The sequence below is a fragment of the Cricetulus griseus genome, chromosome 5, assembly GCF_003668045.3.
Source record: "Cricetulus griseus strain 17A/GY chromosome 5, alternate assembly CriGri-PICRH-1.0, whole genome shotgun sequence".
Lineage (NCBI taxonomy): Eukaryota > Metazoa > Chordata > Mammalia > Rodentia > Cricetidae > Cricetulus > Cricetulus griseus.
Genome location: NC_048598.1, coordinates 5,729,075 through 5,743,927, shown reverse-complemented (window position 1 = coordinate 5,743,927; position 14,853 = coordinate 5,729,075). Strand labels below are relative to the sequence as shown.

The window sequence follows — 14,853 nt, the reverse complement described above, 5'->3', positions numbered from 1 at the left end:
CTGACCCCAGAACCAGTGCTTGAAACCCCACCAATCCCTGAGATGCCTCAGTACAAAATTCTACCTATCCCCGAGCTTGCTCTAGAATCAGGCTACAAAAGCCCACCAATCCCAAGCCACCCTGGAAAGCTCTGCCTCCCAACCCCACTCCCGCCCCGGAAACCCTCCATAAGCTCTGTGCCCTGTTCAGTTTGCTGCTGCTTCACCCTAGAGGCAGCCACCCACCTGTATTTTTCCTCTCCAATACATTTCGTGAGTGAAGCTTGTTGTGCATTGTGACATGTTTCTCAGGAGCAGAGCCCAGTTGTTAACAACTTTGGCAGAGTAAAGTAGAGCGTAGTAATACTTTCCTGGGGTGATTTGATGTTTTGGGTGCTAAGGAGGTAATTAATAACATTTGTTTGTTCCTTGTATCATGGTAAGGAACTCTTTTTGCCTTCCCCCATTTTGATTGGGGTATTTAAGATCTTGGAGAAAGAAACTTAGGGCTGATCACAGTATTTACTGTGACTCATATCTCTTGTCTCTAGTCTGTTTCTTTCCTCAATCTGCACTCCTCCTTTCAAGCACAAACCAGACAAGTCTGTTGGATCAGACACTGCTGGGGCAGAGTTGTTATACTGTGCAATGGGGAAACCTTTCCTGAAGCAAGGTTGTAAGCTGCTATGCTTACAGTGACTTTGTGCTATTCCTTGGCTCCCAACTGCCAGGGTCCCTTTCCATCTCTGCTGCTACACTTACACTGGGAGCCACTTATACAACACATCCTGAAATTCAGACACAGCTGACTTTATACGTGTTTTAATAATATTGGAAATACAGCTTCCTTGGGAGTATATTTTTCAAGAATGAGATGCCATCCAGCTGGCTGGATGATATGCATTTAATCAATGCATATTGGGTGTGTGGGAGGTAGGCTGTACTCTGCTCAGATTCCCCTCTTATAGACTTCCCAGGGAGCGCTGTGCCCTAATCAGGATATATGAATCTAGGAACCAAAACTGGGAAACATGGCTCCATTTTCTATCATGCCACATGACTCATTTGGAAAGCCTTCTGCACATTGCACACCACAGCTCCCAAAGTAGACGTCACATAGGCTCTTACATGTGTACTGAAAGCATTCCATCAAGCTTTGCTTGGCATTAGGGCACTTTGAACTTTGTAGTTTCAAGTTCCAGCAGGTAAGAACAGGAGACAGCAATATGGCATTGGTAATGTACTCTGGTAAGCAAGAGAACGATAGGATCACTCTTATGTAATGGAGCAGTGAAACACTGTGGAACTCGGGTGACGTCTTGGTATGTCACCTGACACTACCACAAACCTAACCAGGGTTGGCCACAAGCAGCAATCCATATTAGCAGGACTTTGGACCTCCAGGAATAAACGTTAGAACCATTTTTCAAGAAAGGTATGGACCTCCTTGAGGGGAATCTAACATAAATAGTGGATTAAAGAGACAAGAACCACAGGGAGTTACTGTCTGGATGTATGGGAGGTAGACCATGTTCTGCTCAGATCTCCCTCTTACAGACTTCTTAGGGAGCACACTAATTGGCAGGCCCAGCTTCCATTCTGGTCATGCTTCTGCAAGCTAACATTGGATGTAGTGGGACTAGCAGAACTAGGTCATTTCTTCTATGCTTCAACCCCAGTCCATTTATTGGTAAATTCTGGCTTTAGAGTCCTCATCAGCCTGGATGTAACTCTCAGAGCTGTTGCCATCTGCAATTCTTCCTACCTCTTCTTTCATTTTCTCCTTTCTGGGTGTCTAATTTACACCACATCATGGGGGCTCTCTGTGGAGAGGGCTTTCTCTCCTCTTCTCTTGCCCTCTGTGTTATAAGTCTTGTGATTAACTGAATTGTGTCTTGCAGAAATATATGTTGATGTTCTAAACCTGGCTTATCTGCAAATGCAACCTTATTTGGAGATTGGAGACATAATGAAAATTAAGATAGCACCATTAGTTTGGAACCATAATCCAGGATAACTGCTGTCCTCATAGCAGGAGGGAGATTTGGGAACAGAGCTGGAAGATGGCTCTGATCCGAAGAGAGAATCAGATATCAGAGTTCTGATGGGATTCCCAAGGCTTCTGGAGCTGGAAGAGATGAGAAAAGACCTTTCACAGAGGCTGTGCAGGAAGCATGACTGCCCCAGTTCCTTTCTCTCTACTATAGTAAAATGCCCTGGCTAAGGCGAGCTAAAGGAGACAGGACTTATTTGGGCTCACAGTTCATGGTACAGGTCATCATGTCAGGGGAGCCAAGGTGGCAGGGGAGCCAAGGTGGCAGGGGAGCCAAGGTAGCAGGGGCCGAGGTGGCAGGGGCCGAGGTGGCAGGGGCTTGCAGCCACTGTTCACATTGCACCCACACTCAGGCAGCAGAAGTGATGAATACACACTGCTGCTCGGTTCTCTTTGTCTGCATCATCTAAGTGTCCACCCACAGTGGAAGGGTCTTCTCATCTCTGTTAACATAACTAAGGTAATCCCTCAAAGGCATGCCCAGAGGCCCTTCTCCCAGATGATTCTCAATTCTGTCAACCTCACAACGCCGACCACCACTGTGGCCCTGCCACTTTCATTCAGACACAAAGACTCCAGAATATGAGAGAGAACTTGCTTGAAGCCCATCATTTTGTGGTACTTTTGGGGGGGTTGGTCTGTGACATTAATTCAAGTCTCTTACCTACCTAACTCTGTTTTAATCATTGTGTCTTGGTGAACCCAGACAGCGACATGCTATCTAGTTTAGAGACACACTGGGTGACGTGACCCATGAATATGGAGGAAAAGAAGGAAAGAATCAAGAGGATTTGAGCAAGGCTTTCTTTCTCCTGATGTCAAAATTACATGGCCATTACTGATCGTGTCATACCCACCGTCTGCTCCATGCAGTCTTCTGTGAGCGTGAAGGCCAGTGAACCTTTCCTTTGTGACCCCATGGGCTGACACTTATTTATGACAATCTGTGCTCTTGTTGTATGTCTCTGAATGAAATTCTTCTTAAAAACACTAATTGTTATTTCAAAACAGATAGTAGATTCTTTATTATTTTTGATATTATATTTTGATAGATACTTTATTATTTTTGATTATGTATATGTGTGAGGGGGAGTTATGTATGTGTGATTAGAGGTGTCCATGGAGTCTAGAAGAGAGCACTGGACCCCTTGGATGAGGAGTTACAGGTGTTTGTGAGCCCCTAAAGGGGATGCTGAGACTCAGGTCTTCTGCAAGAGCGGCAAACATTATTAACTGCTGGGCCATCTCTCTAGCCGGATATTATATGTTTTAAATACCATTTATCTTTGTACTTAGTGCTCTGTCCCTCCAGTAAAATGACATTTTAATTTTGTTTTTCAAATAAATGGGAATGAGGGGCTGGGGGGGCGTAGTAAGGTACTCATAATTCTTCGATGTGACATGGTATGTTAGATTCATGGAATTATCTGGTGAGAAATTTATAGTCTTTAAAATATTGTATAGTGTCTGGGGAAAAGGCTTAGTAGTAGAATGCTTGCCATGCATTAGCCTCTGAACTTAAACAGTATAAAATATAAAAAAGTAGAGAAAAAGGAATATTAAACAGTCTAAGTGATATATAAGTACATATATACACACATATAAGAGTTGATGCTTCTGTCTTCTATAATGCTATGACATAGTTTTTACTGAGCTATCCACATTTTCCCACACCTCCTTTGTTAATTATTTAGAGCAAACACGTGAAATAAATTTCAAAACTGTCCACCCTGTACCCATGAAGAAGAGGTTGCTCTTTACAAATAGGGGCATTTCTTTTCTGTCACACCCACTGTGCCCTAACCAAGCCAGCAGCCCCATCCAATCAGGGCTCAGCCAGGTGTCCTTATTCTTTCTGAATTACATGCTCACCTAGAAATGGAAGTGTGGTGTCAGCTAGTTGGATTATAAAGCTTTGTTATAATTTAAACTGCATGTGTGATACAGTCTCTCCCAGTTCTCGTAGGACTGAGAATACACTCTTCCTTTTATACTGAAAAATGGGATTATAGACATTAAAATAGTATTCCTCTACAAACATTCTTCCTGGTAACAAAGCAACAGGGTAGTTAATCTAGGCACATTGGAGTATTTATCATGGTGGAACATATTTTATTTATGAGAAACAAATATATCCTATTTGATAGTTTTCTTTCTTTTTTGCAAGATTTGCATTTTTAAGGAACGGAGAAGGGTTAGGAGTTATCTGAGTAGTGATATATCAAAAATAATTTTATTTGTATCAACATCTATAATCAAATGTGATTTTTCCCTAGGTGTTGCCTTATACAGTGCAAGTATTTAATGGTTTGCATATGATGTCAACTTCTCCCCCCTTTGAATACAGCTTGACCTCATGGTTCACTTTTAATAAATACATCTTAAGTGAAACTGGCTATGTGTGATAATAAATACAAACCATAGATAGCTCTGTGGCTCTCTGCTTGCTCTCTTTCTCAGATCATTTGTTGGGATGCTCGTTGCCATGCTATGAGGCTCCTCAGACATGCCAAGAGATAGGTTCACTTAGACCTCCTTTCTACAGACACATGAAACACCATCTTTGGGGCAGAGTCTTGTGCCCAGGCAAGCCTTAAAATGGTGACCAAGAGCCTCACCACAAACCCATCAAGTCTCAGAGTCACACCACAAACCCAGTAAGTCTCAGAGTCACACCACAAACCCAGTAAGTCTCAGAGTCACACCACAAACCCAGTAAGTCTCAGAGTCACACCACTCAGCCAAGTCTCATGATCCCCAGAAGGTCTGTTTTAAGTTAACTTCGTCTTGGTGGAAATTAACACTCTTCATGCTGTTTCTAATTAGGTTGCTCATTGGCAGGTGCTTTACATGAAAAATGTCCCCATAGTCACATGTATATGAACCCTTGGTTCCTGCACAGTGGTTCTGTTTGTGGAGGTTATGGGACCTTTAGGAGGAGGGGCCTTGCAGAACTCTGTCACAGGGGGTGGGCCTTGAGAATTAATTCATAGCCCCTCTCTACTTCCAGTTCACTCTCTTCCACTCCATCTGTGTCTCTCAGCTTCCTACCTGAAACTTGCCACTGTGCCTTCCATGTCATTATGGCCTCTCCATCTGGGACTGTATGCCAAAATAAATTCTTCCTTTGGTAAGGTCCCTTAGTCATGGTGTTTCATTGTGGCAGTGAACTGTAATCCACTGAATTGCTTATGATATTTAAGAAGTAATTTGTTTTTAAAAAAATCAAATCACAAAACATCTTGAAGGTGATGGTTCATTAAACACCTTGGGGAACAGCTGGCATGGAGCTTCGGCACTTTATAGTCACATCAGTGAGGACATGGATCTGTCCCTGCTGAACAATTCCAAAGTGGTCAGCAGACATTCCTTACAGCCCTCCTGGGCAATGCTGGTGCCTCGGTACAAACCTGTCCACATTCTGAGCCTTTGTGTAAGTCCCTGCATGTGCAGAGGCGATGGCTGCACTGAACTGACAGGATATCTTATCAGAATCTGGTGAAATAAATATCTTTCTGCTAAGGAGACTTCATCAAAATAACTCATGAAAATGATGTTGGTCATGTTCTGTAGCTCAGCTGTGAAAGCAATGGCTGTAATATCTCAGCTTTTCCACAACCCAGCCTATCATGGGGAAAGCATCCATAAATTAATAGGAAATGGGTTTCCTCTCCCTCTACTAAAACTTCAAGGGCCTCATTTTGCTGAAGAAAATCACTACTTGAATTTAGATGCATTTGAGACTTTTTCAGGGATACTCCATCATTGCAGCTGTCTTCTTCAGAGAAGCACATGGGAAAAGGCTCAGAGAACATTTACATAACCCAGCAGGTATACGGGGCTTTGGGGACATGTATTCCTAGGACACTTGCCTCTTAAATTCAACACTAACAGCTAGTTAGTTGTTCATAGGACATAGCCTCTCAAATTCACAACTAACAGCCCCATGGCAAGAAGAGGGTATATCACTGTCTGACCAATTTTCTTGGTTATTAAAGTTGCCCATGGCCAAGGCAGTGTACAGATTTCAAGCCATGGTGACTTGAAGGGTACTCTTATTCCACTGGTTCCAAAGCCACAGTCCTGATCAAGAGGACTCTGGGGTAGCACTTTTAGGTCAACCCTATGGGAACCATGGGCAGCTGAGGGAGCATTCTGTGTGTATCAGTTTCCCTCTCCTGGTTCATGGAGTCTTGCCTGTGAACCAGAGCTCAAGCAATGGTCTGTGTTATGCAAGGATCTCTTGACAGTTTTTTGTTTTTCAGAATTAGGTAGTCACTATTTCTTGCACACACACTGTCATCATGAGGGAGATGAATGCATTTGGCTAACCTGCTTGGAGACCTTGGTAATGCCAGAATCAGCTTTGTTCATGTGCAAGCAAACTCCTACCTGACAAGAAGCAAAGTGGCTTCATCAGATTCGTGGATAGAATCTTCATGTAACATTGTCCCAAATATGAAACACTTAGTTACTGATTATATTTTAACCTGGGCCAGGAATTGTCACTTACTGATGCTTGTTTAAAAATGTTTAATAAACTCCAGAAACATAAGTCTCATGTTAATATGACTTGAAGGTCTAACTTGGTGTTTAAGCAAAGTAGACAGTACAAAAATGATTGACATATTAGTGTCTCTTAATGTATAATGCAAAAGAGGAACACCACCTACAACAGTCAGCCATTACTGAGTGAGAAATATTTATTCGGAGTTAATTTAAAAATTCTACCTGGCAAGTGACCAATACTCCCTATTGGAAATAGCTCAAATGTGACAAATACTGGGTTCACTTCCAGATGGCTTATACAGTTACTTAAAAATAAAAAAAAAATCGAGTTTTGTTTGGCAAGGATATTAGGTGTGCATTCAGCTAATACCAATAAAAGGCATTCACTTATTAGTAGTAGAGGCTTATTCCTAGACAGACTTACAAAATTAAATAATAATTGAAAGGTTTCGATAGCAGGCACCAGGGATCAAAAGTAGGAAATGAGAATAATAAAGCCCTTATTGATGGGAATAAATGTGCAGTGACAGGCAAATGACAAGCCTCTCAGTGAGCTGCGGCTTGCAGACATCAGCTGGATTTGAACGTTGTGTGCTTAAGACTTCCGTATTTTTTTTTTTTTCGAGACAGGGTTTCTCTGTGTAGCTTTGGAGCCTATCCTGGCACTCTCTCTGGAGACCAGGCTGGCCTCGAACTTACAGAAATCTGCCTGTCTCTGCCTCCCTCTGCTTGGGATTAAAGGCGTGCACCACCAATGCCCAACAAAGACTTCCATCTTTCAGGAGGGTACAGTTGTGTTTTATGTGGAGATGTATTATGAAAGAGACAGAAGTGTTTGAGCTGGGGTGTGGGTGACAGAGGAAAGTGGGCCTTATGACAACTCCCATTGTAAAGTAGCAATGGGTGTCCTAGTCTGAAGTCCCCACAAGGGAGACAGATACTGCCACACTCTACTGGAGGTGATACCTGAGCACATTCAGGTCAGTAATGCCACTATAAATAATATTTCAGTGAACATGTGTTCATGCTAGCACAAACCAATACTGATAATATTAATAATTCAGGGACTCAAACAGACATCTTTATATAACCCCCACAAACTTATACTCCCACTTTAATAAGAAATGAAAACCATAAATATAGCATGAACTTTATGAGAAGAGCAAAAACGTAAAGAAATGAGAAAAATAAAACCCCAAACTGAGCAATGCATAGCTAGCTCAAATCCCCGGAACATCTAGACGAGTTTGGGCTTTTCATCCAAAACTCCCTGAAATCTTTTTAGACATCTGACCTCAAGGATCAAATCAGTCCATGGATTGATCTGTGACACAGAATTCGGTGAGACTTGATCTCCTTTCTATCCCATCTGTTTCTAAGAATCTGAGAAAGATGCAAGGTCACACAGATCACTCCTCACCTTTTCTTTCCCCAGAGGCTGAGAGACATATTTGAGTCCCTTTGAGCTTCAGAAATTTCACATTTTACTGCATTAAAAGAGAGAACCATAAAAAAGCACACGTGGCATAAACTATGGAGCATGACTAAAATTTTCCAAAGGAATCATTCTCATTTAGTCACCAAAGCCTTAGACAAAGGGCATTGCCCCTGCCACCTAGGTCTGAGAATGAGGACCTGGGAATTTCTGACCTTCATTTCAGTACTAAATTTCTTTTTCCAAATATTCTCCAAGACAGAATGCATGCTCCTGTCACTGATCCAGAAGAAAACCACCTCGATAGAAAATACGTTACATCAAAATTCTAATCAGTAGTATTCATAAAAGAATTAAATAAAATCAAAGCTTGGGAAAGATGAAAAAAAAATGATCTCAACAGGTGTAATACTCAAGCCATGGTAAAATCTCCCCAATCTAGAGGTGATGTCATGTACTTGCTTCTTTTATGTTGTAAAATAACCCCTGCCAAAAGAAATTTAAGGGAGAAAAGGTTTGTTTGGCTTACAGTTCCAGAGTGGTGGATTCCATCGTGGTAGGAAGACCTGGCAACAAATGAGAGAGGCCTGGCACCAGGCACAGGAAGCAATCTGGTCACATTTCATCCTCACTCAGGAAACAGAGCAGCAAGAAGTGGGCCCAGACTATAAACCCTGAAGCCTATCCCCCATGACCAGTGATGTACCTCAACCCCCTAAAGGTCCCACAGCCTTCGCAAGCAGCGTCACCAGGTGGGGAGCCCGGGTTCACAACATGCAACTGTAGGGGAATTTTATATTCAGCCCACAGGTGTCGGGACCAGTTTTCAGATATGTACACAGAGTGAATCTGTGCCTCTGTGCTTGGTGTTGCACTTCTGTAGCTCCTCTAGGCAAGCTAGTGTAAGCCCATGGGAAGACAGAAAGGGGGCTGGGGCTGTGGTTCCAGGGCAGAGCACTTACCTAGCATGCTCAAGGCCCTAGACTTAGTTCCCAGTACTGCAAAAAGGAAAAAAAAGGGAAAAGGAAAAATGGTAAGCAGTCAATATTTGGGGCATAAAGTCTAGAAGATTAGTTGGCAGGCAGCTGCCTTCCTTAAGCTTTAATACTACCCAGATATTTGACGATTATTTTCTACAAACAACGGTTGCTTGTCTTTGCTCATTTGTCAGACTATGTCAGTGTCAAGGTACATTCTAACAGTGATAAAGTGACTTAAGCATGCATCAAGACATGGTAGAAACAATCTGGAAGTTGATGATACGACACAAGCATTACAAGCAGTCTTCCAAACACTGCTGTCATTTGCTCTGGGTCAACACCCTCCACAGATTACCGTGCATGTATTTAAGAGGGCAGTATTAAGCATCATGACTATTACAGAGGAACAGACATAGTAGCATATGACTAGAGCCCCTGCACTCCAAGGTGGAGTGGAAGAATCACACCCCGGGAGCCAGCCTGGGCTACTCTGTCCTAAAAACCAAGTAAACATCAGCACTGTGGTCCTTTGTCTACTATGTGCGCATGTGCAAGGCCCCAGGTTCAACCACCAACAAGACCACCCCAAGCCATTTCTTGGCTACTGTGAAGGAAGAGATGGCAATGACCGAGCAGGAAAACCATCACCCCTCAGTTCCGTTAGGCTTGAATTAGACTGAAGTTCTCACAACAAACGGGAAACTCTGGCTTTAATTACAAACTTTATTTGTCCATCTGGTTCACAGTTTTTATGTGGCGCATCCCACCATATATCAGCTTTCAAAACGGTTACCAAGGGAATGGGTGGTCTAGCTGTCTTTGTAAAGGAGCCTGACTTGCTAAAATTTTGGTTAGAACTTTCGTGGGTTTATAAAAGTACTCTCTGCAAGCTAACTGGATATTTACATTTCTAGCTTAAATTCAAATTTGGAAAATATGAATCTTTTAGTTTTTTTTAAAGATCCTGGGTTTATTTCTTAAGACTTTAATCTGAATGCCACTTGTTCACATATGCCCATCCCTCCCCCAAAAGGAAAAGAAATCAGTTTTGTAATTACATGTAGAGGAATCACTTTCCTTCTGCACTTTAAAAATTATATATACAGTGTACAGTAGATGTAAGTATGAAAATAAAAGAAAGGGTAGCAGTTTACAAGATGCAGGTATTGAAATTTTTTTCTGAATCTTGAAACATCCAAAAGAATTATAGGATATACATTTAAATTAAATGGATTATTAGCCTTTCTCTTATCTCAAAAAATAATTCTGGAGATGTAAATTGTGCTACCCAGCATTTTCTCTACTAGTAGAGATGACATAGGTTGGCAGTCTGCACCATTCCATGTGCAAAAGTCACAGTGGTCCCAGGCCAGAGTCTGTGCTCACACCCAGTCACCTCTGCAGAGGGACCCCAGGTGGCTGGGGCTGTATCCCCTCTTCCTGGGCATCACCCCACCCTACAATTTGGCAAGAACCACTCAAGAAAAGAAAAGGGTGTTAGCCTCCTATGCCTCACGGGCTATTCCAAGCTAGCAAATACACATACATGGCTTCATAAGAATGAATTCATACCAACTGTGATACCAGTTGAGATGGCTTCCTTCTCTTACACCACTTAGATCATAGACGTATGTGCTCACTTCTTCTGCCTTTGAAAAAATGACTAGTTTTTAATAAATGATAAACTCCAAATACTGCCAGGAAGCGGGGGGGCTGTATAGAAGCAGCCGATGTTACCGGCCTGGTAATTATTACTCTGTACATATATATAGATAGATGTACCATTGGTACCCCAGTCAAATAAATACTCAGAGGGTCTTCTCTGACCTCCCTTCTCTGCGGTGCCTTGTGACGCCAGAGCTCCTGAGTGTTGCTTCTGTGCCCGTGTTTGACATCTGTTTCTTCCATCAAGCTACACATTGCTTCCGGCCAGGTACAGTAAGTGAAGGGGAGGGGAGAATAAGAATTGGCAGAGGTCAGCCTAGGGCGGGGGTAGGGAGGGGAAACCACAAACCCACTAGAGAGGGTCCTGTTTCTTCATAAAGTTAAGGCACTGACAGAAAATTTCTTAGGTAAAAGGCTGCATAAGAATTTCTTGCCATTTACAAAAAGAAATGTTGTCATCCCTAAGTGGTCCATATCCAGGCTCAGTTAGGTGACCCCTGAAAAGTCAGGGGCCGATCCCTCCAAGCTACATGACTACCAAAGCATTCCGATTCCTTCAGAGGCCTTATGGCACGTTAGGAAAGAGGGGGAGAGGAACAGTCTGGGCACGAAAAGGCATCAGACACTGCCTGTCCATCACTCGCCACTCAGCGGACAGCTCACAAGCCTCCTCAGAGTGCCGCCTCAGGACTCCACACTCCCTGGATGTAAGGTGACCAGATGGGTGTATGTATTTGCTTTCCCTTTGAGCTCAGCATGCACAATGTTTAAATGCTACCGGCAACAGTCACAAAGAGCCTAGAGAAGCCCTCCCCTACGGCTACACCTCAGATTCTTCCCAAAGAGAGCTACTTCATGTTCTCAATGACAGCTATCTCTTCACCAGCACACTGAGGGGTCAGGCCATTCAGATAGATGCTCTCGGCCTTCAGCAAGGGAGGTAAGACTTCCCTCTCGCTGGTGAGGTGGTTCACCGACAGGGTCCTCCTACAAGGAGTCAGTTCCTGGCTGTGGTTCCCTGCCAGCTCCGCAGAGAGCTTCCTCTTCACGGACGTGGCACGCTGGAACTTGTCGTAGATCTCCACGCTCAGCCGTCTCCTTGTTTCCTTGAACTCAGCTGTGACGTTGGCTGTCCATTCAGCGGCATGTGCTCTGAACTCTCCCACCTGGAGCATAGAGGCCAAGAAGAGAAAGGAAGCCGTCAACACAGGAGCGACATCTTGTATAGTTCTTGTTTCCTTTGGGGGATTTATTGAGAAGCTATCTATTCTGACAGTGCCTGTGATTGGCAGCCATGCAGACAGAAGAAGAGTCAAATTCCTATAGAAAGGGCTCTAAATTACTATGAACATAAACATGAGAAATAAAATTATAATTCTAAGGCTCTAGACACACTTATTTTTTATGCAAGAGTCCTGTCATAGAATTATCAAATGCTAAGTCAGGTACAGTAGGAAGCATGTGGACCCCTAAGGCTTACTGGCCAGCCAGCCTAGTCTAGCTTGAGAGCTCTGGGCCAGTGAAACACTGTTTCAAAAATGAATGAATGAATGAATGAATAAGTCACATGAGGAACATCTGAAGTTGACCTCTGACCGCTACACCTATGCATATACACATAAGACATTTCAAATGTGATAAAAGGAAATATCTTAATATCTCCCCAGATCTTTGGGGTATTGTCTATCGCTTCCATTTGCCTGTAGCTCTGAGGACTTGGATGTAGAACAGGCCGCTAAAGAAGCAGCATCGCTGAGGAAGAGTCTGGAACATTAGCCCAGGTGACTTGGGTAGCATCTGGTAACACTGTTGCTGTTAGCTCAGGATGCAATCAAGGGTTTAGAGCTCAGAAATACTGCAGGACCTTTGTATCCAACCTTGTGTTAGCACTTAGGAATCCTCCGGTGTCTAAATGAGCAAGAAGATACATTATTTCTGCATTGGGTGGGAGAGCAAAGAGATGAAAACCAGAATGTCTACTCTGAGATTGGCTTGAGGAACCATAAAGTTCAAGGCAGTTTTCTCAATGAGTACTTGTAGAAGCCATTTGACCTTGTCTGATCCCCTGGCCAACATGAGGCTGGGAACGTCACCAACCACAAAGACCTCAAGGGTGGACCATTTTCTTCTGAAGGCTAAACACCTTCCTAAGTTCTAGCACCTACAAACCCAAGCCACTTATAAGTCTTTGAAAGCTACCCATGCATGTTTGCATCCTAAAATAGAAAAGGGACCAATCTTTGAAGGACTCCACAATCTCCTCCTTAACTAGCCAAGTTTTTTCCTGCATTTAGCCTCACCTTTCTGTGTGTTCACTTAGGGCTTATGTTATTTTGGTTCTCTTGCTTGGCAAGCAAGTAACAGAAGTTCTATTTTGCTTTGTCTTTAGCTGTTGATTTGTGTTTTTAACACTCAACATGGGAAAAGCAATTGACAATTTCTAAATTTCCAAGCATTTTTGAATAAGGATGGATAAAGGTGTTTATAATAATCTGACAGGTATATGCACCTGGCCATAGATATTAATGTGCAGGTGGGTACAAACCTCACAGGAAGCTCAAATGTCCTCTGAATGTGGCAAATGGCAGGTGGACTCTTTTCACACACACATTTAAGAGGTCTTTAATTTCCTATGTGTGTTGTTTTAGTATCTATATCACACCCCTCCTCCAAGGCATGAGAGGAGGCACAAAGACAGTAAGAGCTGGGGTAGAGGGTACCCAAAGCACCCTAGGATATGTGGAGCATGGTGGGGCCTTTGCACACAGAAATCACAGCAGCTGTGACTGCCTGCACGAGACCAGCACACGATCAAGGCAGCTCAAACCCCGGCGTGGAGCAGGGAGGGTCTCATAGAGTCTGTCCCTGGCTGGGGAGCAGGGAGGGTCTCATAGAGTTCTGTCCCTGGCTGGGGAGCTATTAGTGATTGGTGGCTGCTCGGTGAATAAGGGGAGAGTCAACTTCTTCCATGGATATCTCTGCCCCGCCCCCACAGAGGCTATCCATGGTCAGCAGATGGTCCTACACCCATGTCCATACAAGCAGCACTAAATGGACTTGGTGTGTTTAAACAAAAGGGCAAATGATATCGGGGTGAAAAGTGGGGTGGATGGGGAGGAAACAGAGGATTTGATCAAAATACAGTATGTGCATGAATGGATATGAAATCAAATAGGCTTTAGGAAGGAAGCGATTGTTTGCTGTCTCTGCCCGCCCCTGGTGAGGGAAGAGGCTAAGCTGGAAAGCTGAGAATGCTGTGGTGGCAGCGCACCAAGTGAGATGAGACATATGGTCACCCCTGAGGCCACTCAGTGCTCACAAGCTAAGGGTGCAGGTGAGCCTGCAGGTGGGGACTAAAACTCGCTCAAGGTATAGCGTGCTCGAAGACGTCTCCCTACAGGGGACTGTCACACATGGTTCCCTCTCCACTAAGAACAGATGATTAAATTGCTGCCTGATTTGAAAGGAGAGAGCTATTGGGTTTTGCCAGTTTGATAGTCGTTGGTCATCTGAGTAGAGGGAGCCTCGTTTGAGAAAATGCCCTTACTGTATTGGCCTGTAGGCAACCCTATAGGGCATTTTCTTGACTAATGATTGGTGTGGAAGAGCCCAGACCCCTGTGGGTAATGCCTCCTCTGGCAGGTGGTCCTGGGTTCTATAAAAAAGCAGACTGAACAAGCCATGAGAGCAAGTCAGTAAGCAACAAGCCTCCACGTCTCTGCTTCAGTTCCTGCCTCCAGGTTCCTGCCTTGGCTTCCCTTCATGGTGGACTAAAAGGTATAAGCCATACCCTTTCTTCCCCAGATCGCTTTTGGTCTTGGTGTTTACCACAGCAATAGAAAGAAAACTAGGGCAGGGTGCTGTTGGGCTAGCAAAGCATAATAGGCACTGTCTATGGGTGGAGAAACCAGTCACTCAGCTCTGCTTCTCTAGGAGCCTCACAGGCAGTGCTAAATCACCTTCCGCCGTTCATGCTATGCTCCTATGTCTTAACCAGCTGTCCCTCTGCCCAGGCTGTGTGTGAAAACACAGTCCACATCATCTTCACGTCTAGAGTGCCTGCTGTCTGACACAGTGAAGTGATTTTCCACAAATACACACTGCCCTTGGGTTTCGAAATAACAAAAGGAACATCAAAAGTTAAACGATCTAGTTTCTCTGTAACTTCAACTTAATTTTAAAGACAAATTACGGCTTAAAAATTAAATAACTCCATTAGTAAGGTCTTAGAC

The 14,853-nt window shown here is 43.6% G+C and overlaps 1 protein-coding gene across 2 annotated transcripts in view; it reads right to left on the bottom strand.

The window, feature by feature from the left end:
- Positions 1–9,661: 9,661 nt before the first annotated feature.
- Positions 9,662–14,853, bottom strand: part of Kcnk2 (potassium two pore domain channel subfamily K member 2) — a 124,974-nt gene continuing 119,782 nt past the window's right edge. For both annotated transcript variants that reach the window (XM_027418720.2, XM_035445414.1), the window contains one exon: positions 9,662–11,787. In XM_027418720.2, coding sequence (XP_027274521.1) covers positions 11,470–11,787 — 318 coding nt within the window. In that variant the 3' untranslated portion in view covers positions 9,662–11,469. The remainder of the gene's footprint in view (positions 11,788–14,853) is intronic.